Source organism: Macrosteles quadrilineatus, unplaced genomic scaffold (assembly GCF_028750875.1).
Source record: "Macrosteles quadrilineatus isolate MER2022 unplaced genomic scaffold, UCM_ALF_1.0 Scaffold_3__2_contigs__length_128488019, whole genome shotgun sequence".
In the NCBI taxonomy this organism is placed as follows: Eukaryota; Metazoa; Arthropoda; class Insecta; order Hemiptera; family Cicadellidae; genus Macrosteles; species Macrosteles quadrilineatus.
This window is the reverse complement of record NW_026542596.1, coordinates 89503688-89527637: the sequence shown is the minus strand read 5'-3', so window position 1 is coordinate 89527637 and position 23950 is coordinate 89503688. Positions and strand designations below refer to the sequence as shown.

The following is a 23950-nucleotide window of genomic DNA, read 5'->3' as shown; positions in this document are numbered from 1 at the left end:
TGAGCCTTCCAGTGGTGTGCACCAGAACCTAACCGCAGCACAGCTGACGGTCTATATTTAATTCTTTTTGTCTATGATGTTACTTCTCTGTCTTTATCCTTGCTTGACCCTGACCGACACTGTTGCATAGATTTCGTCTAGGCTATGCTCTTAAGAGTTGCCAACAAACTACCCAGGTAGGTAACAAAAAATGCTTGAGAAAGGTTTGTCACAAACTTGTTCTATCAAAACTTTAAGCATCATGACAGTTTATCGTGGTCGTACGTCTGTCGTACAGTGGGCGAACACTCATAAGATCCAATGGTTCACTATTTTAACATATTTGCTATATTATGCAACAATATAGCATAAGTTTAAATTCTACATGTGTATAACGGCAGGCTTGTACACTTGTGGCAAGCTTGTAGCAAACCTCTAGTTCCCTCCAGACAAGCCTGCCACAAGCCTTCTGTTTAAACTTGTTACAGGCATTCTAGTATAGCTTGTCACATACTCATCACAGACCTTTTATTCAAACTTGTAAAAGGCCTTCTGTTTAAACTTATCACAAGCCCTTTATTAGAACTTAGAAACTGGAACAGATATATTTTGTTCCATAATACAAAGTAATAAATCATCAAAAATATAGCCTAGCTCAGATCAAAATAAAGCGCATTATGTTTATGTTTCATAGTAATGTATGTAAAAAAACTTTGCTAAATAGAGAATGATAGGTTTTAAAAATAGACTTCGGACTGTAAGCTAATTATCAACGATACATGTGTTGGATCCTGTTTGAAAATAAAAGTAACTTATAACTAACTAAAATTATTTTATTATTTTTATATAGGTATCTTAATTAACACTGCATGACAACACTACCGCATTTCATGGGGACAGCTCACTTACTCTACAGATCATAGTCTATACGAGCTTTGTGTAAATAATATTAAAATAGTATAGCCTATAAACAAAATAGAAGGTTCACCTGCACTACATCGAAAATATAAAATAAATGAAGAGGGTTCACTTACTCTACAGATCATAGTGCCTATGAGCCTCGTGTCTTATATTTAAAAATACAGTAGGAAGGTTCACTTACTCTACAGATCATAATGACCATGATCCAAGCGTACGAATTATTTTATAATTCAGGAATCGGCTCTTAAAGTGAGCTCAAAATATGTATAATTCAGTATTTTGGCTCGTATACTATACGAGCTTATTCCTAATAAAAAATAATTCATACTCTTGGCTCATATGCACTATGATCTGTAGAGTAAGTAAGCCATGTCTTTGAAAAATAACATATTTGGAGGCTCAAAGTGTCTATGATTTGTAGTGTAAGTCTTTAAATAAATGATCCTGGCTAATGAAACAGCTGATCTTAGTCAGTAACAAAGCTACACAGATCATCACACACCATTCTACACTACACTCATCCTTGGGTTAAAATACGCACCTAAGTGGCGTCCCCATCTTAATGATTGATAATTGATAGATTGAAGTGAACCTTAACCCATTTCACTACAATCGTAAATCAAGTGCACAACGAAGCTGTATAAAATAAATTAAGCCTGCTTCCAAGCAAACTATAAAACTGTTTTTACAAAAATAGAACAAGGGAGTATGTTTTATCTATGATAGAACTCAGTCATTGTCATGCTTAAAGAAATGTGGCTACATGGTAGTTTAACCAATCCACCTTATTTAAGCAAACTAGACAACTAGACTCTAGACTAGATAGAAGAAGAAAAAGTTTTCATTTCACTTTCACAGTTTTTTTTGCTTTGTTGACTTGTTGAAGTTCTTTGTTCTTAGTTTTTTTTTTTACTTTTAATTTAAATGATTTAACATTTAACAACTTCTTGTTCTTAAATAACTTTTTACTTTAGTTTAGCCCACCACCAGTTCAAAGCTATTCTGCTGACTTTTGAGATTAGTTTTGAAATTTATCTTACAGAGATGTAGGTTACAGCTTTGACTATTGATAAGTTACAACTTCATGTATAATTTTATTTATGATTAGGCCTACAGTTCCAATGAAAACCTAGGAAACATTAGCTCTATTAATTTGGATACCATATTCTATTCATTGTAGGGTAAGTTTATGCATTGAATAGGGTAATAACACATTTTAAGGTAATTTGGTAGTTTTGAGAAGAATGTACTGCAATGTTTAAGGTTCCCAGAGGGTACACTTTCATAGGTTATATGTTGGCACAAACAACCGAATGGATTGTGTGAGTTGTGTGAGTGCTCTCTCCCATGGAGCTGCCCCTCCTTGTCATGTTCCCGGGACTGAGAGTGTGGGTTGCTTCTCCAGTAATATTGGAGATGCGTCAGGAGCCTCTCATGTTCCGGAAAACTGATGGCGAGGGGGGGTAAGGGGAATCTCAAAGTGGCCCATGTCAATACAAGGTCTCTAAACACAGCGTTCAATGAGCTGGGGTACAGTTTCTTAACTGGGCTATGCTAATATCGATTGAAACTATCGAATTGAAAATATCGATTAATAAACGATATTTTAAATTATTTCTATTATAAAATTAAACTAAGGTATCCTAACCTAACTAACCAAACTTGCTGATGGTGAAAAAATCGCATGAAGGTTTACTAATCAAATCGATAGTTTCAATTGATATTAAGTTAGCGTACCGGTACCCATGAGCTGTGCTCAATTGTTGATTACTTTAGATTTGACATTTTAGGGGTTACGTACTGAGACCTGGCTCCTCCTAAACACATCCACAGACAGTTATGCTATACCAGGATATTCAATGCTTCATTGTGATCGAATTGCTAAAAATGGTTACCCAGGAGGTGGTGTAGCATTGTGAAAGACGGCATCGACTTTCAGCTGTACTACTTATCTGATTTCATTGATCCTGGTATTGAGCATCTCTGTGTGGTGGTGAGTTTCAAAGGGAATAAGTTTGGTAAGTGTGGTTTATCGTCCTTCCTACAATGGTTACACTCGCCTTTCGGATCTGTTTCGCTCCCTTTTTGTTGAATTTAAATCAGTCATTTATTTGGGGGATACTAATATTGGAAACCTTGGCAAAATTGATTGACCACATCATAGTAGACAAATCAGCCGAGATTAAAAGAGTTGGAGTCATAGTTACCCCAGCATAGTTGACTACACAGAGGAATGAGGATGACTGATCATAAACTAATATATTGTTGTATACCGTATCTTGTAAGAAAGACAAAAGGGGGTCGATGCTAATCACATTTAGAGATTTTTCCAAATTTAACTTAATGCAGATACTGCACTAAACATAATTGCTGATAGGCCTACTAACTTAACTGGAATTGTGTGTAGGCCTACAACCTAGAGTCTCCTGATGTGATAGAGCAATTTATTACTGATCATATAAAGAAAGTGTTTGATGAGGTTGCTCCTATTGTTTGTAAAAAGGTAGCCTAACACGTGAAAAAAGCTCCTTGGATAAATGAAACAATTAAAGAATTGTCAATTGTTAAAAATAAACACTGTAACAAATATTGGAGGACCAGAGATGCTTCAGACTGGTGAGTACAAAACCATAAGAAATAGTTTGAATTTCATGATCCAAGAGGCTAAGAAAATATTCTTTTCTAACAAGCTTGCCTTGTGTGAAAACCCTGCGGGGTTCTGGAATTGTTAAAAAATTGTGAGATTCTAAGTAGTCAGAGATACAATAGGCTCCCCCCTGATTTAGACATTACCGGTAATAAGATAAATGAATATTTTGTCAATATGGGATCTTGTAATGATATAGACATTGAATTGCTGAATGAACTTCAACAAGATAAAAAACATGGAGATAACGATAAGTCTGAATTTAAAATGATTACAGAAAATGATGTTAAAGAGGCAATGAACTCAATAAAATCAAAAGCTGTAGGTGTTGAGTTGATAGTATATCGATACAAATGATAAGATCTGTTAGCCCATATGCAATTGTAGCAATAACACATTTGATAAACACGAGTCTGGCCTCTGGTGTTTTTCCTAAAAGTTGGAAGATTGCCCATGTGAAACCATTGCCTAAGGCTGCTGCCCAAAAACCGTCCAGCATTTAAGACCTATCTCCGTGTTACCTGCAATGTCAAAAATACGGTAATGGAAAAGATAGTACTGTATAACTAAAAAAAGCTTCATTTCTAGATGACTTTGATATATTGCCTAAGCTACAGTCAGGGTTTAGAAAAAACCACAGTACTTGTACTGCACTGACTAATATGTTTGCAGATCTATTCGATGCCAAAGATAAAAGGACTCTACAGCACATAGCTATTTTCGATTATTCCCAAGCATTTGACTCTATTGATCATGAATTGTTGGCCAAAATGCTATGGCTAAGTGCTATGCTAAGTGCTATGGCTGCAGTGAAAAAGTTATTTGTTGGTTTCGGTCCTATTAGTCCCGACTGCAGGTTACCAAAATTGGGAGTGAGACATCAGATCCGCTTTGCAAATTGCGTGGTGTTCCTCAAGGTAGTTGTGTAGGACCTGTGCTGTTCAATTTGTAGGCCTACACGTCTGACTTAAATTTCTGCATTAAATTTTGAACAAGAATAATAGAAAATGACGGAGGATCAGTTGTAAAAACTCCATTGTAAATAGATTCAAAGATAAAAACTAAGATGTTTGATAAAAATTTAAAAAACAATGGTCTATTGCATTTTTCACACCCTGTATACAAGAAAGTGTCGGAATATGTTAAAAAGTGCGCCATTTTATAAGCTTTCCAACATTATGCTACACCATTGAGCTTTATGTCTGCTTATGTACGCTTTAGTGGTTTGAAGACTACAAAGCACGGTGTCTTTAACATTTAAAACATAGAAAGTCGGCATGTATTAAGCAAAAGCTGTATTTTTGTTTCAGCTTGAACAGTAAAAACAGTAAAAAGTTCCCTGTTTTCTGGTATTCAAACCACTAAAACAAACAAATGAACATCTAAACCTCAATAGTACTACTCCAACCTACTCCAACTACTAATTTCCCCACTTAACTCTTCCATCCTCTCTTTACATGCCTCCAGCTCCTCCGTCAAACTGAGGGACTCATCCCAAGCTTGAGTCATGCTTTGTCTGAACTGGGAACGCAAGGTGCGCACATCAGTTCCAGAAGTCTACCCCCGGGACTGCACCTCGTACACTAGCTCCGGCTTCCTAAAATATTCTGGCACAATTGACGCCATACCGAGTCTCATAGGCCTGTGCAAGCATGAACAATGTGCAAGAGTACACAGCTTTAGTTCAGTCTTCTAAAGTCCATCTTTAGATGACCTGATGATTTTTTTCACGCCAGAACTCCAGAAGTCTGAATATATAGGAGTGAACTACCACAAAGGATCACTTGACAAAGCAAGAAAACTTAAAAACTGTTTAGCATTAATTTTAGGATATCTGTGATACATTGCATGAATTAAACTCACTCTACGCTTGTTTTATGTATTAACTTATTACCTCCTACTGGAATTTAACTACATTGCTTGTATTTTAGGCCTACATATCCCCGATGATGAATAAAATTTCTTGTTTCACAGTGGCATTTAGATCTTCACATCACAATGGATGACCTTTCACTACCCATAGACAAGCTGTATCTTGAGTACTTGACAAGTTACCACCCTCCTAAAAAGCAACGCCGGATAGAGGAAAAGCTGATCGCTGCAGGAAAACTTAACTTTACCAGGTTAACATCTGTCGACAAACTCACAGGTAATACAGCCCAATAATGACTGCAAAATTTACCCACATGTAAACATGTTTGAAATGAAATGAAATGAAATATTCCTTTATCGTCACAATACATTTCAAGTTTTCAGCAATGCTGATAAAACAGGTGACATTGTACATTATTAAAACTAGATTTACAAAACATTCCTATAAACTAAATAAATGTACTGTTTTTAGACAATTTATCAAAATCTCCGGGAGTAATTAAATGGTGTAAGAGTTAAAAGAGTTGTATTGGTACATTAGTTTTTACAATATGGGGCGGTTCACGAGCTCGGGACTATCATAGTCCGAGCCCAGAATCCGGAAATAATCGGTATTTGGGCCGCTACTTAAAAAATCGGGTTCACGAGCTTGCAACTTTATAAGCTGCGGACCAAACTGATAGGCTGCACACAATTAGTGCAGGGATTTTAAAACCCGGTTTTAAAAGTTGGGTTCACGAGTCCAATTACAGATAGTCCCGGCTTCGGATCATTAGTCCCGGTGGGTTCACGAGTCAAGTCCGAGCCCAAATGAGATGGTTCGGGCCCAAAAGTTTTTTTTTTCCCCTAGGACGCTAGGCACGAGCCTGGGATTGTTTTTCACATTACTTCAGGCTAGACCTAGGGGTTGCGGCATTACCACTAGGATAAAATCCATTGGTGACTTGGCGGGGATCGAACCCAGGACCTCAGGGACTGAAGTCATGCCTTTATCCCCACTCCTCACGGACAGAGCGAGGTAGCGACAGACCGTTTTTAGAGCCCTACTTCAACCTGAGCGCGCAATCCAGGGAGTTATTATACATCGATGTTTATACCCTGTTTGAATTAATTAAAAAATTTTTATTGTTTGAAAATTCACTGACTCGCAGAAGATTTAAAAATGTTTTAAGCTCTATTTCTTCCTGGCAGTCCCCTGTAACTATGATATTGGTATCATCAGCATAGAGTAGGTAATACAGAACCTCCTTCATTCATAGATCTTGGTAATCCTCTCATACAACAAAGAAAACCAACAACTACCAAACAATAACAAATAGACAACAACAAATAGAGGGACCAGGATACATCCCTGAGGAACCCCATGTTTTATTGTTTTAAAATCAGAATAAAAGTTTTGTGTGTAAGTGTATTTACTATTTGGAATAGTTGAATTTGGACATATTTTTGCCGAGTTTTTAAAATAAAGAAAACAACTTATGCTCCTTATAGTGAATATTCAAACTAGAAAGAACACCAAGCAGATTATCATGAGTCACAGTGTCAAATGCCTTTGAAAAGTCAAGGAAGATCTCAATTACTTTTTCATTTTTGTTAATTTTGGATTCAATAAAGTTTATACCCGCAGTAATTGTGGATTTACCAGGGAAAAACCATGTTGTTCATTGTCAAACAACAGATTACTTTCTAAAAAGTTTAGTTGGTTGCATATATACAACTTTTTCCAAAATCTTTGAGATAACAGTTAATAAAATACTAGTTTATTAATACTGGCCTATAACTATATATTACTAAACATTTGTTTCAGCAAAATTTGAGATGGAAATTCATGTCTTAGAAAAGACAGTGATTGTAGATGATGGGTCTGAGAAAAAGGTGTACTCCACGTGTGTGTTTGAAAATACAAAACGTTACGATTGCAACATTTGCATCACGTCTGTTTACGGAAAGACCTCGCTGATTCGCCATAATAGAAGCAGGAAACACTATGAAATGATGCAAAGGAAAACACATCCTCATGAAAATTTTGATGACAAAAGAGATATGAAAATAGTTAGAGGTGAGTAAAATTTTGGTTTAATAATTTTAATTACTGGTGTGATACCAAATGAATGAACTTGTATCATTAACATTTCCATTAACTTCAAAACATGTAAAGTAATAGTATTTTACAAATTTTCAATAGGTATAAATAATAAATAGTTTATGTGGTTATTTTAAATAACCTGGAGTATTGTCAGGTGATCCTAGTTTTGTTAGAAGAAGAAGAAGAAGAAAAACATACTTTATTTTTCACAAAAATAATTGACAATACTAAATAAGGCCGGCCGCACACCTAATACAGCACGGCACAGCAAAACGTTTTCGCCTCGCCGCGCCTTGCCATGCCTGATAGAGAAGAGCTGCATACAGCACGGCACGGCAAGACGTACACAACATAGAAGTAACCAAGGCTTTTGACAGGTGCTGTCCAATGCACTCCACGTTGTGTCAATCCTTGCGCATGCGCACATCGTTTTTGCCTCAAGCATTTTGCCCGAAAGACCAAAATTGAAAAGCCAGTACAATTCGCTGTGTGGCGCTGCTTTGCCTTGCCCGATGATGTGTGCGGCACCTCCATTTGGAATAATAGAAACCTGGGCGCATAAGGCGCCTTAAGGCATAACGTCGTGCCGTGCCGCATCTGGTGTGCGCCCAGCCTAAAACCACAAGTCAACAATGGTTATTAAACAATATAGAAAAAACACAGTTAAAAAACATAAGCGTTAAAAGCACAGATTCCAGAATTAATTCTAAGCAAGATTTTGTCTAACTCAATTGCTGGTATGTCAACCCCTTTTTATTTTAGATGTGAAGGAGTGTTATTTCGTGAAAGACCTTCTAGAAGAGTGTCGGTACTTGAACATCAATCTCGTGTTGATTGGACTGGAGTATCTGGTGGAGGTGTTGGATCCTCGTGGGCCGTACTACATCTGTCTGCTGTGTAACAAGGAGGGTGAAGAGATCGAAGCAACTATCAACCATCTGGAGGGATATGAGCACAGGATGCTGTACATGGTGAGTCTACAATACAAATCTGAAGGTTCGATTCCACACTCAAATGCCACTTTCATTGTGTGTTTGGTGTGAATTTTAAAGACAGCAATCTTTAAAAAGCCATCTTAATGAAAGATAATCGATGAAAAATATACTTTAAGGGTTATGTAATATCGTAATATTTTATTACTATATAACCTGTTTCTCTAAATAGAGCAAAACTGCGACTTTTAATAAAAGAACGTAAACAAAAGTTATCAATGTATCGTTAATGTCACCATATGTTTCCTGAATTACTGACCTACTTCTAATTATTCAATCTGGCAACTCTATAATAAGTGGATCAAGATCATTGTGAATCGGTAGAGATACATCTTTGTAGCTTCTGGGGGAAATTACAAAGTCCACTTCAACTTGTAAAGTACGCATGTTTGTTGTTAATTTGAATTTCTTTATGCATGACAACTGCATGAATGGGTTTACACAGTTTTCTACAATAGTCTGCGATGAATGAGTAAGAACTTGCAGCATTTGTCGAAAGTGGCCACGAGGTACTCTCAGCTAAATGAGCTTCTGAGCTGAGCAAAGGCGGAATTTAATTGACGAATATTATCCAAATAATTTCCAAATCTAGGTCTCACAGCCCTGTTTTTACATTGGGAGTTTCCAATAAGTTCCTGAAAGTATGGTGAATTCCACAAATGAGGTAAATGAACCTTTCCTCTATGACAATTAAGAGTAAAAATGTAACTGTTTCAAAATGTTCACAATGTTAAAATTCAACTTTCTTTTGTCTGAGGTTAGATGTAGCACCACGGCGGTCTAGTACAGCCGCTCTTTATCCGTCAAATTTCCCATTGTGAGGGTGTTGCAAGTGACCACGTTCGCCTTTCTTCTGGCCACTCATAGTTCTTTGTCTTAGGTGGCATTTAATTTTAAATTTAAATCAAACACGAAAAAGCTAACGAAACAACAGAAAACAACACTACAAAGAAATAACTATACACATTGTAAATTACATGATAAAATGGTAATAGGTAAATACATTGAGAATAAGCACTTTTCAACAATCATTTCTTCATACCGAACTAACCAAAACTATGTGATAAGTTAATCCAGCAAACTACGTTTCAGTTTTAAGGTAAATCAATTTAGCTATTACAAATAATTTGTTGTCAAGTCTTGCTAGGAAATACTTTACAATATTAATGAACCAGACTTAATAAACATATGCAAAAATCCAAATTTAAATAATTCCGGATTTGCTCTGGAAGTAATAAGTCCTGCAGTCTGTGATTAACCTTAAGGACTATTCCAAACCATGTCCATATGTTTAGTTGTAAACTGAGTAAATTAAGTTTGATTTAATGACAACAGATAGCGCCACTGTTCCAAAAATTTAGCCCTTAACTGTACTTAAGTGATGCCCTTTTTTTAACATTCTGAGACGTATTTGCACATCTAGGTTAGAATACCTGTAATTTGACACATCAAACGTTAAAATCCGTTGAGCTGCAACTAAACCCCAGCGGTTACGCATCACTAAAGCTGCCATATCTCAGTTAAGGTTAAGATAAACAAATCTCTCTGTTTTCAGCTGCTATACTTCCCAAAAGTATACAAGAAGCTTTCACTTCTACAGAAGGAAATTTGGCAGGTGCAACTGAACATTGTTGTTCAGAAAATTGAGAAAAAGTTGGGTCGGTTGAAGCCCTGGCGCCATGATGGACCTTTGTCCTTAAAGCAGAAGAAAGCTATTCGTTATGCAATAGATAAGGGCCCTCATCTGAGGTAAGAATAAATCAATCTATTTCTGAAAAAATACCTTTATATTTGAAAAACTTTATTTCGAAAAAAAATTCAAAAATGTTCCTAGTTTCAACAAAAATAATTTTATTGTGCGTGCTTCAAGAGTCCGGTTAGACACATTTATACATGCATAAACTCACTGGTCCATAAGTTTGTTTACTAGTGGCCTTTTGTACCGGTTTTTTTCTTCCTTAAATGTTTACAAATTCACAATGTTTACACATACAACAACGAAAGTTGTATTATTACTTGCACCATCTCTGCATGTAACAATTCCTATGTGGCCACTCAAAACCAAGGAGGTTTTTTACCTCGCCAACAGTTTTTGTCATCCGCCCCTCTCTATAATTCTGTGAAGCACCACACAAATTTTTCCTTTAGTACTTGATCACTCAATTGCAGTCTAGGATGCCCCTATGGTCATATACTTTGTTGATTATTTTCTGTCACCATTGTTACTGTGGAATAAACATGCAATATTGGATGTGCTTAGTCTATAAGTATAAAAGAGGATGTTTGTATATATATATATATATTTGGCAATGATAAACTCAGACACCGCTGAACCGATTGCCACGAAACTTGGTACATACGTGTAGAATTTCATGGAATAGGTTTATACACCATCAATTTCGTGATCCGTCTAATCGGCTCCGCCCCAGTGGCTCTGGAGTTTCCCATGTTAACCTTATGAGAAATGGAATTAATGAATCTTAACAGCTGTTTCAATTAAACAAGTTGGTTCTGTTCTATGATGTTCAATAGCATTAAAGTTACAAGGATTACCAACAGGGTGCAGCACTATTATTTCTTTTACATTTATGACAACAGCTAATTTGCAACCAAAAGGTGAGTGAGCATAGCGAACGAACTTCAACCTGGAGGCGAGTTAGCGTAGTGAACGAGCTAACCTGAAGGCAAGTGAGCGTAGCGAACGAGCTAACCTGAAGGCAAGTGAGCGTAGCGAACGAGCTAACCTGAAGGCAAGTGAGCGCAGCGAATGAGTTCCAACCTAAAGGTGAGTGAGCGTAGCAAACGAACATCAACCAGGACGTGATTGAGCCATGCGAACGAGATCATCTTGAAAATTTAGAAGTTAAACGGGGCAAAGCCCGCGGGTTACAGCTAGTCTTTTCTAAAACAGATAAATATCTCTTATTCACTAAAACTAAACTCACTACATGTAGTAAAGTATGGCCAAATTATGCAAATTAGGTTCTTTGAAGACGTTGGCCCAAGTGCTTAAATAAATGATGCCGGAATAATTTTTAAGGATATGACCTGGATATGTTTAGTTTTATTTAATTCATTCATTTTACTTTCAATTTTTCAGGGACTTAGGTCTGAGTTTTTCCGGAGATATTGTATTTAACGAAGATGTAAAGGACCCAATGAGTAAGTTGAATTTGTAGTTTCATCTTGTGCCAATAATATGTGTTAATAATGATAGAATACTAATCCTCGAGTGTAGGCTTTAGTGTAAATTATTAAAAGCGCACAAAGTGGCGGCCCTAGAGAGTCTTTGCTTTGAGTTTAATACGGGCCTCTCTTAATACCTGAAATACGGCTGTGCGAGGCCCCAGACACCGCCTTGCTCCCCTTTATGTAGGGCTGCCTCTGCTCAATAATTATGATCGTGTGAATGTTATTTGGTAAAACATTTCCCTGAGGATACAATAAATTTCGTACACAAGAAATCAGTACGTATGCAAAGTATGTTGGTTGATCAAAATAAGAAGGAAAAAGTAAACAAAAGACTTGCAACATATTGTGTTTATAACATGCCGTCCACAGTATCCCTACTAGCAAATTACAAAATATATAGTACAAAGGGAAAAACATTAGTTTTTAATTTTTTTTGTCATTTATGTAAAAATTTCAGAGGGTAATGGACGCACTAGTTAAATTCTGACTTTAATCTCAGAATTCTAGTTTTTTTTTTAGAGATGAAGAAAAATATTTTTTTACAGTTCTCTTCAGCGCCGTTGTAGGCCATAGTACAATGCCAAATGCTGTCTAAAATAGTTCTGGAATAATTACTCAATTTTCTGTTCCCTTTGTGGGGTTTTCAAAGGAGAAAAGCAATTAAAAACGTGTAAAAAATGTCCAGCATGATCGGACTATGTGAACGGGGGTTTAGGGGGGTTTTATAGGGTAAAAATAGGTCCCATGTTTACTCTATAAACACAAAATTTCACAATTTCTTTCCAATCCATTTTGTAGAGCTTAAAAAAACAAATAATTTAGTACATTGAAGCGTTATTATGCGCCTAATGGTTAGGGAGAAAAAAAATGTTAATTTAAAATTCCCATGTTATTCTTATGGAGAATGAGTCAACTGTTGTAGTTTGCTTGTTTATGAACATATTTTGATCAAATTTGGAAAAAAATTCCTTTTTTTACTTAACTATTAATATTTTACAACAAAAACGCTTTTTTACCCTCACTGTTGCAGCAAACCTATAAGTAATCGTTAAACTAATTCTATTTAAATAGGGAATAAATGTGATATTTTTAAGAACACATTTTAGTGTAAATCCAATCAGACACATAAAGAATTTTTGTCATACTGCAGCAAAAACAGCCGTTTTTAATGCATGCGGGTCGAAAGCAGCTTTTTTACTCTCTAGGGAGTAAACATTTTTAGTCTCTAGAGAGTAAAAATCAGTTGTTGTAAACCAAACAGATGTAAATTTTGATTGTGTCAATCGTATCATTCAAAATTATTTATCGATTAATTTATTAGGTAAGGTGTTAGCCTATTGTTGTTGATTGCTAGTCATATCGATGGTATTGTAATCATTACAATGTATTGTAATGTAACACAATAGTAACAGACAAAATGATTGTATCCCTTACTAAACAGCTGCTTATTAGCATTAGCAGTATTGAAAACAAGCTAGAAGTCGTTTTGAGAGGTTATCTTTGCATAAATAATATTGGTATAATAAGCTTGGTTAATTAATTATGCAATATAACAAAAAATATAGTTTACCACACGGACAAAAAGGGTCTTTTTAACCCACGCTCATTTTCCACCGTAAAACTTCACTGTAGGCCCTAGTGATAAAATATACAATTTATAAAATCTCTTAATTTCTAATTTAATTAACATCATCTTAGCTGACGTGAGAGTTTCAATGACATAGCAAGTGGATAATATGTGGAAATTTCCGGTTTTGGTGCTATTGAATATCATGTTCTGAATGTATTTGTTAAATTTATTTTATGATATTCAAATATAAGAGCTAGATTGGTTGATTAAAACATTCATATATGACATTTTTTTTACAGTGGAGCATACAGTCCTCACAGAGTTTTTAGTGAATGAAACCGAGGATAACAAAGTTTTTGAACGTGTTAAGGTAATTTAGTTATTAGATTTTGTATTCTCGCATCCTTTTGAGAGATAAGACTCGCACACTCTGTTGGAGATTAGAAGTTAATAGTTTCAGTAGGATTAGCCACTAAAAGTCTAATAAAACCTTGATCTTGCTGTCAACATTTAAAAAATTGTTTTGCCATAAGAACAATTGATTTGTTCAGACATATCTGGTTTGAGAACTCTGTTAAATTGTATTTGTAAACATCAGATGTGGTTCTAGTCTCTCAGCTTTTACTATTTATCATTAGTCAAATTATTCTTAGTTTTATCCATCCTAATGCACAATTCTTTTACTTCATTACATTCTTTTGTTACTTAGAGTTTTTGTAGCCCATTAGAACTTATTTTTGGGGGAATCGATAACTTGAGTATTTTAAGTGTAGTATAATTCTCCAGGGTGGAGGTTACCGGTGCAAGCTGTGTAAAACAGGGGTGAATTCCATTGTTGAAAAAATTACTCATCCTTACACAGGAAGGCATATAGGAAAAACAATCAAAGGTACGTAAATAGTTTTTTATGGATATGTTTACAATTTCAATTAACTAGTCGAAGGGATTTCATCATATGTGCATTTGTAATATCCTTACAGTGTTGCAGTAAATGTTTTGTTTTCTTATATATGATCTAGCTAGTAATGTTACATATGATCCAAGAGTTGCATGAAATTTAAAAAACGTTTAATTTATTAGGCCAACAGTTTTTTTCATAAAAGGGAAATACAAAGAGTGGTATTTACTTATGAACTAAATTGCACATTTTAGTTGTTGTAGGCTACATGGCCTAACTAAAATACACTTACTTACTGCTCATGATCTTATACACACTCAGCTGCACATTTCATACTTCAAGATGTAGATGATCTAAATTACATTCGTTGCTAATAATGTAAAAACTGATGGTGTTGTCTCATCTAAGTTGAAAGGCGTTCCATCACGTGAACTCCATTGAGCAATAGTTCGTTAGGTTTAGAGCGTAAATACCAAATTAGATAACCCGTTCAAAGTGTTTGTCTCTTCCAGTTTACTGAGAATTTACTTGTAGAAAACACATACTGATATCACCATTTTGTTGCAGGAATGTCGATTCTCGACAATGTCGCTTGCACCATACAAAACGCCATAGAGAGGTATCCGCAACCGTTGATCGGGACGGAGTACATAGTGGAGTATGACGAACAAGGGGTTTTCCTGTGGTACTGTATGCTGTGCAGAAAAGGGATGAACAACCAAGACCAGGTCTTGTTACATCTGGTTAGCAAGCAACATCGCCAATGGTACATTGTAAGTGAAGGGACAATTGGATTCCTGATCCATTATACATAGAACAACTTTAAATCATTGTGCAATTTGTCTTAGCAGACCATAGTTGACGAACCTGAATCTCAAATTCAATGAATTTATAGAGAAGATTTGAAGTCTTGATTTAATATGCTGTATTTGTGATTCGAACCTCAAATATTATTGCTAACATTATAAATTAAAGTAACTTGAACCCTACATTTCAAAACTGGATTATTAGTCGTATTTCATAAACATTTTACTTAATTTCTTTTTTTATGCTCCAGCACTGGGATTTTAGGTTTTGGATTTGAGATTCAAAACTTTTTGAATTTGACATTCCTAAAACACTGCAATCAAGTTCAAACAAAACTGCTTGGTAGGGAAATTTCAGAAAAATTACATGCAAACCAAAGTAATGTACAAATAAAAGATCACCTATAGTGTACAGGGGGTGGGATATAGAAAATTAGGTATATAAAAACAGGAATATGAGAGATACAATTAGTTCACTGCAATTCGTGGGTTATGAAGTGATTTGGTACAATTGTATTGTAACCTCATTGGCACTTAGTACACAAGAGTCTGTGAATTACTTTACGCCTAACAGATCTAAAACTATCTCTGGATGTTCTAATTGGGGTTTCTCGTCTAATTCAAACCAAATTAACCAGGTTTTATTACCTTGAACAAGTTATTAATGCAAAATTGATAGTGGATAGACATAGTTTGAAGAGAGTTGATGTTTGAATGTAGCCACTTTGGCTACGTTTTAAAATTTAAATATAAGGTACGTTGTGCATGGATTTAAAATGGCTCTTTTTTCATTTCAGAAACACCACATGCCTGTGAAACACCAAGAACTGCTCAAGAAGACTGGCCCGGTAAAAGCAGAAGATACATTAAGGTTGCTGAGACAAATCGAGGCCAAGTACCCAAATCGATTGCCTGCGTTTGGTTGTATCTACAGCCTTGACCATGTAATTGACTCTGGGCTAACTATCAAAGATGTGATTAGTCAGAAGATCATGGATGGCCAACACTTTACGTAAGTTTTCATAGAACAGAGTTCTGTTCCATATTAATACTGTTGAGCACTGGATATTTATGTAGCAACTATTCTCCTTCATGTTTCTGCTCCTATAAACTTTTTTTATTCCAATAACTACAAGTAAGCTGGGACATCACTGTCAATAGTATTACAAAATTTTTAAAATATGCTACGAAAGTTAGTGAACAATTGATATTGTTCAGGGAATAAGCCTCAACATTGGAACTACCCAGAGGTTGATTTAAAGATTTGCTGCCATGGGCTATCCACAATTGCCACAATTACCGAATCGGTGCGAATTAAGTCAGTTCAGATCAGGTAAATTGCTGTTATGAATCCTAGCTGTTTGCCTACTTAGTAGAGGCAACCTTATTGGCTAGTTTTCAACTCCAGGAATGATATTTGGTTTGGTTGATCACCACTGCGAGCGCTAGTGGCCTTGCCACTTTGATTGACACGACCTCATTGGCTAGTTTTCCATCCAGAGACGATTTTCGGCCAATCACGTGTAATGTGACAGCGACGTGGATACTTGGTTTGGTTGATCCCCACTGTGAGCGCTAGTGTTCTTGGCATTTTAATATACACAATCTCATTGGCTCACCTACTGCCCTGCGAAGACGATCAACCAATCATGTGCTATGTTTTAGCGACATTGAAACTTGGATTGTTGTTGAACGCCGCACCGAGTGCTAGTGTCTTTACTAACTTATTAGAACCTTTCTCATTGGCTGGTTTTGGATCGGAGGATGACGATGAACCAATCACGGTTAGCGTTTTAGAGATGCAGTAGTTCTGTTATATGCTTAATCGCGGTGTTGCAGTTACAGTGTATGTCGTATGATCCATCCGTATGATGACTGTTGAGGTTATGTTATTGTTATTTCACATTGGTTCTAATTGAGTTTCTTTTGATTTTAGTTAATGAATGAAAGATATAGTTTTTTATTTAATATGAAAAAGCGTAAAAGTGATGTGGGCCTTTTTGAATATTATTAGTGAAAGTCGTGATGTGGCAAAATTTAAACTGTGCAAAAAAGATAGCCTAAGTCTCGTACGACTTCTAACCTCGATAAACATCTGAAACTTCACCATCAACTCAACATGAATTTTTCCAGAGGGAATTAAGCAAATCAACAGTAGGGGAAGAATATAGGCCTAGGCCAAGATGAAAGTGTAGACGATTACAAATCCAAATCTAAACTTAAATGAGTTTAGCCCACTCTCTATTAACATAAGACACTAATATGGATACACAAATGTGTATGTATAAACAAAGATATTCTGCTTATTTATCGTTGACAATAAATATGTTCATATTAAAATTAATGTTTTATTTGCTGTTATTTTGATAGGTATCGGAAGTATCGGTATCGACAATTTTTTGTATCGGCCCATCTCTAGAAATAAAAAAAAACTTCTTTAATATTCAAACAACATATAAGTATTCCCTATCTCTCAACTCTGTACTATAAAGTTTCATGACAGCTGGCTGTTTATGTCGTTTCCTAACCTCAAAATTTCACTTCAAACACCTGATCACTGCAGTGACATCATAAACATGTCAACAAAGCAAAACAGTGGTTACCGTACCTAATATTTCTCTCATCAGCAACTCGCAAGAAAATGAATCATCACGCCACTTCGCTCTCCGCTGATTCAAACAAGTCCATGGCTGTTTTCGGGAATGGAAGCTTGGCTGGTGTGTGACGTTAGTGGAGATTAAGTGTGGAAAGGTTTGATCTTTACAGTACGTCTAATTTCCAACCCTTGACTTTCCTAGATATGTTTATTTTTTTATTCAAGCTAAAAATATTTTTGAAATTAAAAACTATAAAAACATACCTCTAAAATTTGTCCCACTTAAAAATCTGCTGCCCTGGCTGAAGGGAGAAAGAGGCCCTGGCAGAAATATAGAATAATTACGGCAATGATAGGCTGTTATGAACTCAATTTCCTGAACCACAATCAGGAAATTATGGTGATACCGCATAAAAAAAATTATATAGCATTTTTTGTGACAACTCTATTCTTCCAGTACAAACATAAACATCAACTAAACAATTTGATTATTTGCGTAATTACAAAGTTGGGACCATTATATCTCTTAGATATCACTGTCACACAAAAGGAGGAATAAAAAAAGACAGGCAATTCGAGACCATACATAGTTTGCCTATAAATTACCAAACAAAAGCGATCAACAAGACAAAGTACAGCAGATTTTAAGTCCCACAACTTCTGAATAGTGAGTCAGATCAACTCGGATATAGTTTAGCGATGTGATTGTCCTGGGATCCTATTCTGCTGAATCTGACAAGAAGTATATGTGTTATTTCAAGTGTAGACACAGTGGTTAAGACGAGTGTAGCAATTGGAGGGACCCCTATCGAACCAGGGGAACGAACCCGGTCCCAAATCCTCATTCTAAGTCAGTGTGTATGGATAAATTTTGAGATAGTACTGAATTCTTGATCCACATACAGACATAAAGAAGATTGTAGCAGGTTGGTGAAAGAGCCTACCTAAAATAAGCAGTAGATGGCTCAAATGGTAGTTAACAATATAATGGATGTTCAGGACAGTGAATGATGGCTTCAGGAGTTACACCCTAGATCAGCCATTTTGCTACTTTTTGCTTACCATAACTATGTGTGTGTGGTGGGAGGAGGTTTATGGGGTTTTTATTGCTAAATATTTTCAGTCAACTGATTTTTTGAAATTACAAATGCAATTTTAATGTTAAAGTTTTCCACGTATAGAACTTTTTTTGTGGCTTTACTAACCTAGTTTTCCTTATAGTTAGTTGAGTTTGATCATCTATTATCCGAATCACACACTTTTTCAACAACCTATTGTTTATCTCCCTAGATAACATTGAATTTATTACCAAACTCATATTATCTAACTGTGCTTATTTACTTAGAGTAAAAAAAATTACATATATATTCCTATCAAGTTCAAAGATTCAAAGACTGTAGAAGCAATTAATTAATATAACAAAAAAAGACCGGATCAAACTTGAGGAACCTATCCTTAATCTTCATGTATCTGTGTATGGATCAGTTTTGAGGTAGTACTAAATCCTTGATCAGTACACCCGGTCAGGATAACTCCTCCATGAGCTAGAAACCAGAAAATTTGATTGTGACGGGATTAGAATCATCCTATAATGTTATCTCCTAGCCAGGGAGACCCAATATACCGTGATTTGGATCTCAAAAAGTTAAGAATAGTATTTTCATTTACCTGTTTCTGCTAGTTAGTTCATATTTGAATTAAAATGCTTAAAATTTCCTTAATTTTTTATAGTGTCAATGAGAGAGGGATGCCACAAATGATCTACAAAATGCCAGGTATGTACATATATTGGCACAACTTTAAACACTTAAAAACCTAAGGCCGAGTACAGTTTGGGGCGTTTTTCGTTGAATCTCACCTCCGAACGCTAGTGTGATTATAGCGGCACTTGTAACGTTTGGCCGACCAACGTGGTGGCGGCATGGTAGCTAAGTTGGCTAAAGTGTTGCGCTGTAGACTGAGTGTAGCAGTGAGGTCTTTCTACATGCGCAGGTTTGAATCTCGTACAAGTGCAATCCATACTAAAGCCAATAATGTGTGGCTTAGCTGGCAAGAGAGGGCCACCTCAAATAAACGGTGTCCGGCTCGGTGGAAGTTCACGCCTTATTGAGTGTAATAGGGATTGCACAACACATCTTTTTCTTCTTTTTACATTTATGTCCGTAAGCACGATAACTCGAACAAAAGTTATCCGATTTTGATTAAATTTGTTATAAACGTGTAAACCTAGATTTATTTAACGAGTTCGCGAACCAGCATGATCGGACCATGGGAACGGGGGTTTATGGGGTAAAAATGGGTTTTTCCTATTTTTGACCCTAAAAACATAAAATTTTGGAATTTCTTTCCCAACCATTTTGTAGAGCTTAAAAAATAAATAATTTAGTATATTGAAGCATTGCTGTATGCCTAATGCTTATGGAGAAAATTCAAAAAAGTGAAAATTTAAAATTTCTATGTTATTCTAATGGAGAAAATGAAAACTGTTGTAAGTTTACTTGTTTATGGATATATGTTGATCAAATTTGGCAAATTTATTTCATCCTATACTATTGACGTTTGGTCAAAAAACACTGTTTGCCTTCCTTGTAGCAGCAAACCTAAGCACTCTTTAAATCTAATGTTATTTAAATTGGGATTAAATATGTCTTATTTATGGAAATATTTTAGTAAATATGTAATCAGGCAAGTTGAAATACGTTAAGTCTGCAGGTTTACTGCGGCGGGGGAATTTCTCTTTATTTTAGTTAAATATGGACTAAAACAGATAAATATAAAAAATTTGGATGAGAGCTTAAAGTGCTAAGTCTTCACTTCAGATAAATCTTTAAAAAGTTGGCAAGCTGGTTACCTGGCTGAATATAAGACATTTGCAAAGATTTAAACTGATTTGATTACAGTTGTTTCCATATTTTAAAGGTAAGCCAGCCGATTTCATTCCATAGTTTTTCTGTTTTAATCACAGACTAATTAGAAAAACTCGCTTTTCAGTTCCTCTCTTTTCCGAGGAAGAGCAAGCTACTCCTGGGACTAGCTCCAAGAAAAAGAAGAAGAAAAGATCACGATCAGCCTCCTCGGATCGATCTCTCTCTCCAGTAGCCAGACAGAGAAGGTGGGTTTATTAAATGATGGTTTTATTATGGAATGTCTAGTTCTATACACTGTCAATGATCCATGGTCTTGTTTTTGCAAAGTTCTAAGTATTTATGGCCATGTTTTAGATTGTCTCCGGAGCCATTAGAACTGCCCGACTTGCCAACAGAACAACTCAGAGATCCAATTTTGGATTGGCTGTACAGCCAACCCTCAACCAGCCAGCCCTCGACCAGCCAACCCTCAACCAGCCAACCTTCAACCAGCCAACCTTCAACCAGCCAGCCGAGAAGAAGAGCGTACGCATTAATGGGGCAAGTTGCCATTACCAAAGAGTCATTGGAACAATTCATCGCTGAATGCGACGAAGACAACTGGAAATCCCGATCCCAGTGTGGATGTGTCGCGGAGCTCACGCTCACTTGCCCACTGAGAGAATTACTGGACGACGACGAAGCATTCTACGAGGTTCGACGGGTTCTTATCGGAGCATGGATGATCAGGCTCAACAAAGACTTTGGTTGGAACATTCAATCGTTAGATATAACGAAAGACCCAAAGCTGTATAGGTTGGTGGAAATAATGGAGACAGGCCGTTTTGTCCTTGACGTGTGTCGACCTCTGTGCAGGAATTGTGTGGAGTCAACTGCGGAATGTACCTTGGAGGATTTCCCCCAGTACAAGGACATTCCGCTAGACGAACTGATGGACATAAGTAGAGGTCTGGTCAACATGAGCAACTTGCTACATTTCTTCTATGTTAATATCCCAAAATCCGCATATACACAAAGCGAGTAGAGTAGGCAGGTAACTTGAAACTCATAACGGAGAAATGTAACCATAGTTAACCTGCCTGTCTACTCGCCTTGTGTAAATGTGGATATTACCGGAAAATACACTAATTTGGGTCAAGCTTGGACCTGCACTTGACTCAAAGTTGAATCTGTACCAGTCACTAATCAATCAATCAAAATAACTATTGTTAATACACATTATGTAGGCCTACAGAATAGCGTCAGTAATTTTCATCACTAAAAAAACCATATAAAACCTAAGACTACTTTACAGAGGATATTGTTATTAATTATAAATATACATAAATTTTCAAGAAGTTGATATAACACTGACGTAGCTGCCTGGTTTATGTGGTTTTGTAGTTGGACTAAAAACACCCACTATTTATCAGAGGACTGACAGTGGTGATTACAGGCATAGACAAAAAAAATTAAATATAGACTGTCAGCCGTGCTGGGGTTACCATAAGTTCGGGCGCACACCGCTGTAGTTTACGTAGCGCGTACGCTGTAACTACCGTGGCGATCCCAGCGGTGTGCGCCAGAACTTATGGTAACCGCAGCACAGCTAACGGTCTATATTTAATTCTTTTTGTCTATGTTACAGGTCACTGTTATTGTTTCATCTTGCATCATTTACTAGGCTATAGGCTAATATTTATATAATTTATCTATATACTCAATAATGGGTTTATCTGTAACCTATGAATATTTTATAATTCATAAGTAATTTTTACAAAACTTGTGCTCTTGAATATTGTTATTATTGTAACAATTTGCCTTGTAGACTAATTGTAAGACCTAAATATTTTGAACATATAGGCTAATATTTGTGTAAGGAATATGTTTTGTACTAGTTTTAGAATGCTCATAACATGTTTGAAAAATACTGGTTTTTTTCACAAGCACTCTATTTGCAAAACAATTTCAAACTTATAAAATGTGCTGGAGTTCTATTACTATAAACCTCTTAGACTCCAGAGTCTAAAGCCGGTTTAAGTCTAGAACTTAGCTAAATCCCGAGCTCAGCAACCGGCCCTTGGCTGCTACATAATGCATATTATTTTCTTGTGACCTGATTTTATAGTTACTCATAGCGTTATTTTTTCATTGCTCTCTTTGACTTAATTGAATATGTTTGAAAAAAAGGTCAGTGCAATTATTTATCTTGTTAACTTAGCAATAATTAATCAAACCATTTTTTTGGTATTTAAACTGTTATTAATTAACTATTCATTCATAATGAGAATAGAATTTCTATCTGTAGTGAAGATTTATATTTATACAATAGTGCACTTTAATGTACTCTCAGTACCTTATATACAAAGCAATTGATAGTCAAAGTATTGATAGTCAAAGCTTATATACAGTGGACTCTCGCTCATCCAGATCGGCCTTGGACTCCCGATAGTCCAGATCGGCAATTGTGATTTTTTTTGCGGCACATTACAGTAGAAGTCCGATTATCCGAGCTAAAAACAGGACCAAGACTACCTCGGATAATCAAAAACTCAGATAACATGGCGGTAAAAATTATTACCAGTGGAAATGCATTTGCACGGCTATCAATACTGTGGACCTGGAACAATTTTTTTTTTAAACAGCTATATATAGTAGGCCTACTGCTTGCTTGAATCTCAATAGTCAGGATTTTTTGTAATCCGGACCAGACGTTCGCCACATTAGTCCGGATGAGCGAGAGTCTACTATATTAGTGACAATTTGTTTTTTAAAGTTGATGTATTATTTCAGTTATTTGTTAGTATAGTTAAATAAGGAATATATTTTACTTAAAATTAGGTCATGACCACTATTGACAGTGTTAAAAGATATTGGGCTATTTCACTTGCCGAACATGTGCTGAAAAGAGGTTGTAACCCCATTTTATCGTTATTTCCATTACTCTCTAAGATGTAATAGGATATTTGATGCAAAAGTCAGTGCAATTTGTCTGGTTGACTTAGAAAGTATTCAAACAAATTCTCTGTTCTTAACATGTTACTGATCATCGTTTATCACGTTGAGTATTCAGACTACATAAGGGGATCTAACTGCGGCTTTATTATTTTTGTATTAGGATGTGTAATTTGCAGTTACACACATCCTCGGTCCTTGAGGGTAGTGTGGGACATCGACTATTCATTCATTCCATCACTAGTTCCTAGTTTAATTAAGTTAAACATTAGTTATTTAAATTTAAAAACAGTCAAAAAGAAAATATTCAAATGAAATTTGGAGCCTCAAAGAACTGTTTATTATATTCTAAATTATATATAAAGTATCAAAACTAAAGGACTGATTAGATGTATTGGAACACCCTATTGCAAGCAGCCGTTGCTTTTTATTTAACAAAGTAATACCAAGACCAACTAACTCACTGTAATTTTGAGACTAAATATAGGTTTTGACACAAATGAGTTGCAGATGCAACATAGAAACTTTGAGCTTTAAATGTAATCGTATGTACAAGAAAAATGTGCCTTTTAATCAAAATAAGTGTTTGA

At 35.8% G+C, this 23950-nt stretch overlaps 1 protein-coding gene across 1 annotated transcript; it reads left to right on the top strand.

The window, feature by feature from the left end:
• The first annotated feature begins 1895 nt into the window (after nucleotides 1–1895).
• Nucleotides 1896–21606, top strand: LOC128990430 (uncharacterized). The gene is made up of 13 exons (XM_054412792.1): nucleotides 1896–2081; nucleotides 5522–5696; nucleotides 7227–7478; nucleotides 8268–8476; nucleotides 10053–10246; nucleotides 11598–11659; nucleotides 13559–13629; nucleotides 14046–14148; nucleotides 14725–14930; nucleotides 15761–15975; nucleotides 19291–19334; nucleotides 20551–20671; nucleotides 20781–21606. Exons 2-13 carry the CDS (start codon nucleotides 5546–5548, stop codon nucleotides 21448–21450), a joined length of 2298 nt encoding a protein of 765 aa, XP_054268767.1. The 5' UTR covers nucleotides 1896–2081; nucleotides 5522–5545; the 3' UTR covers nucleotides 21451–21606.
• The last annotated feature ends 2344 nt before the right edge of the window (nucleotides 21607–23950 follow it).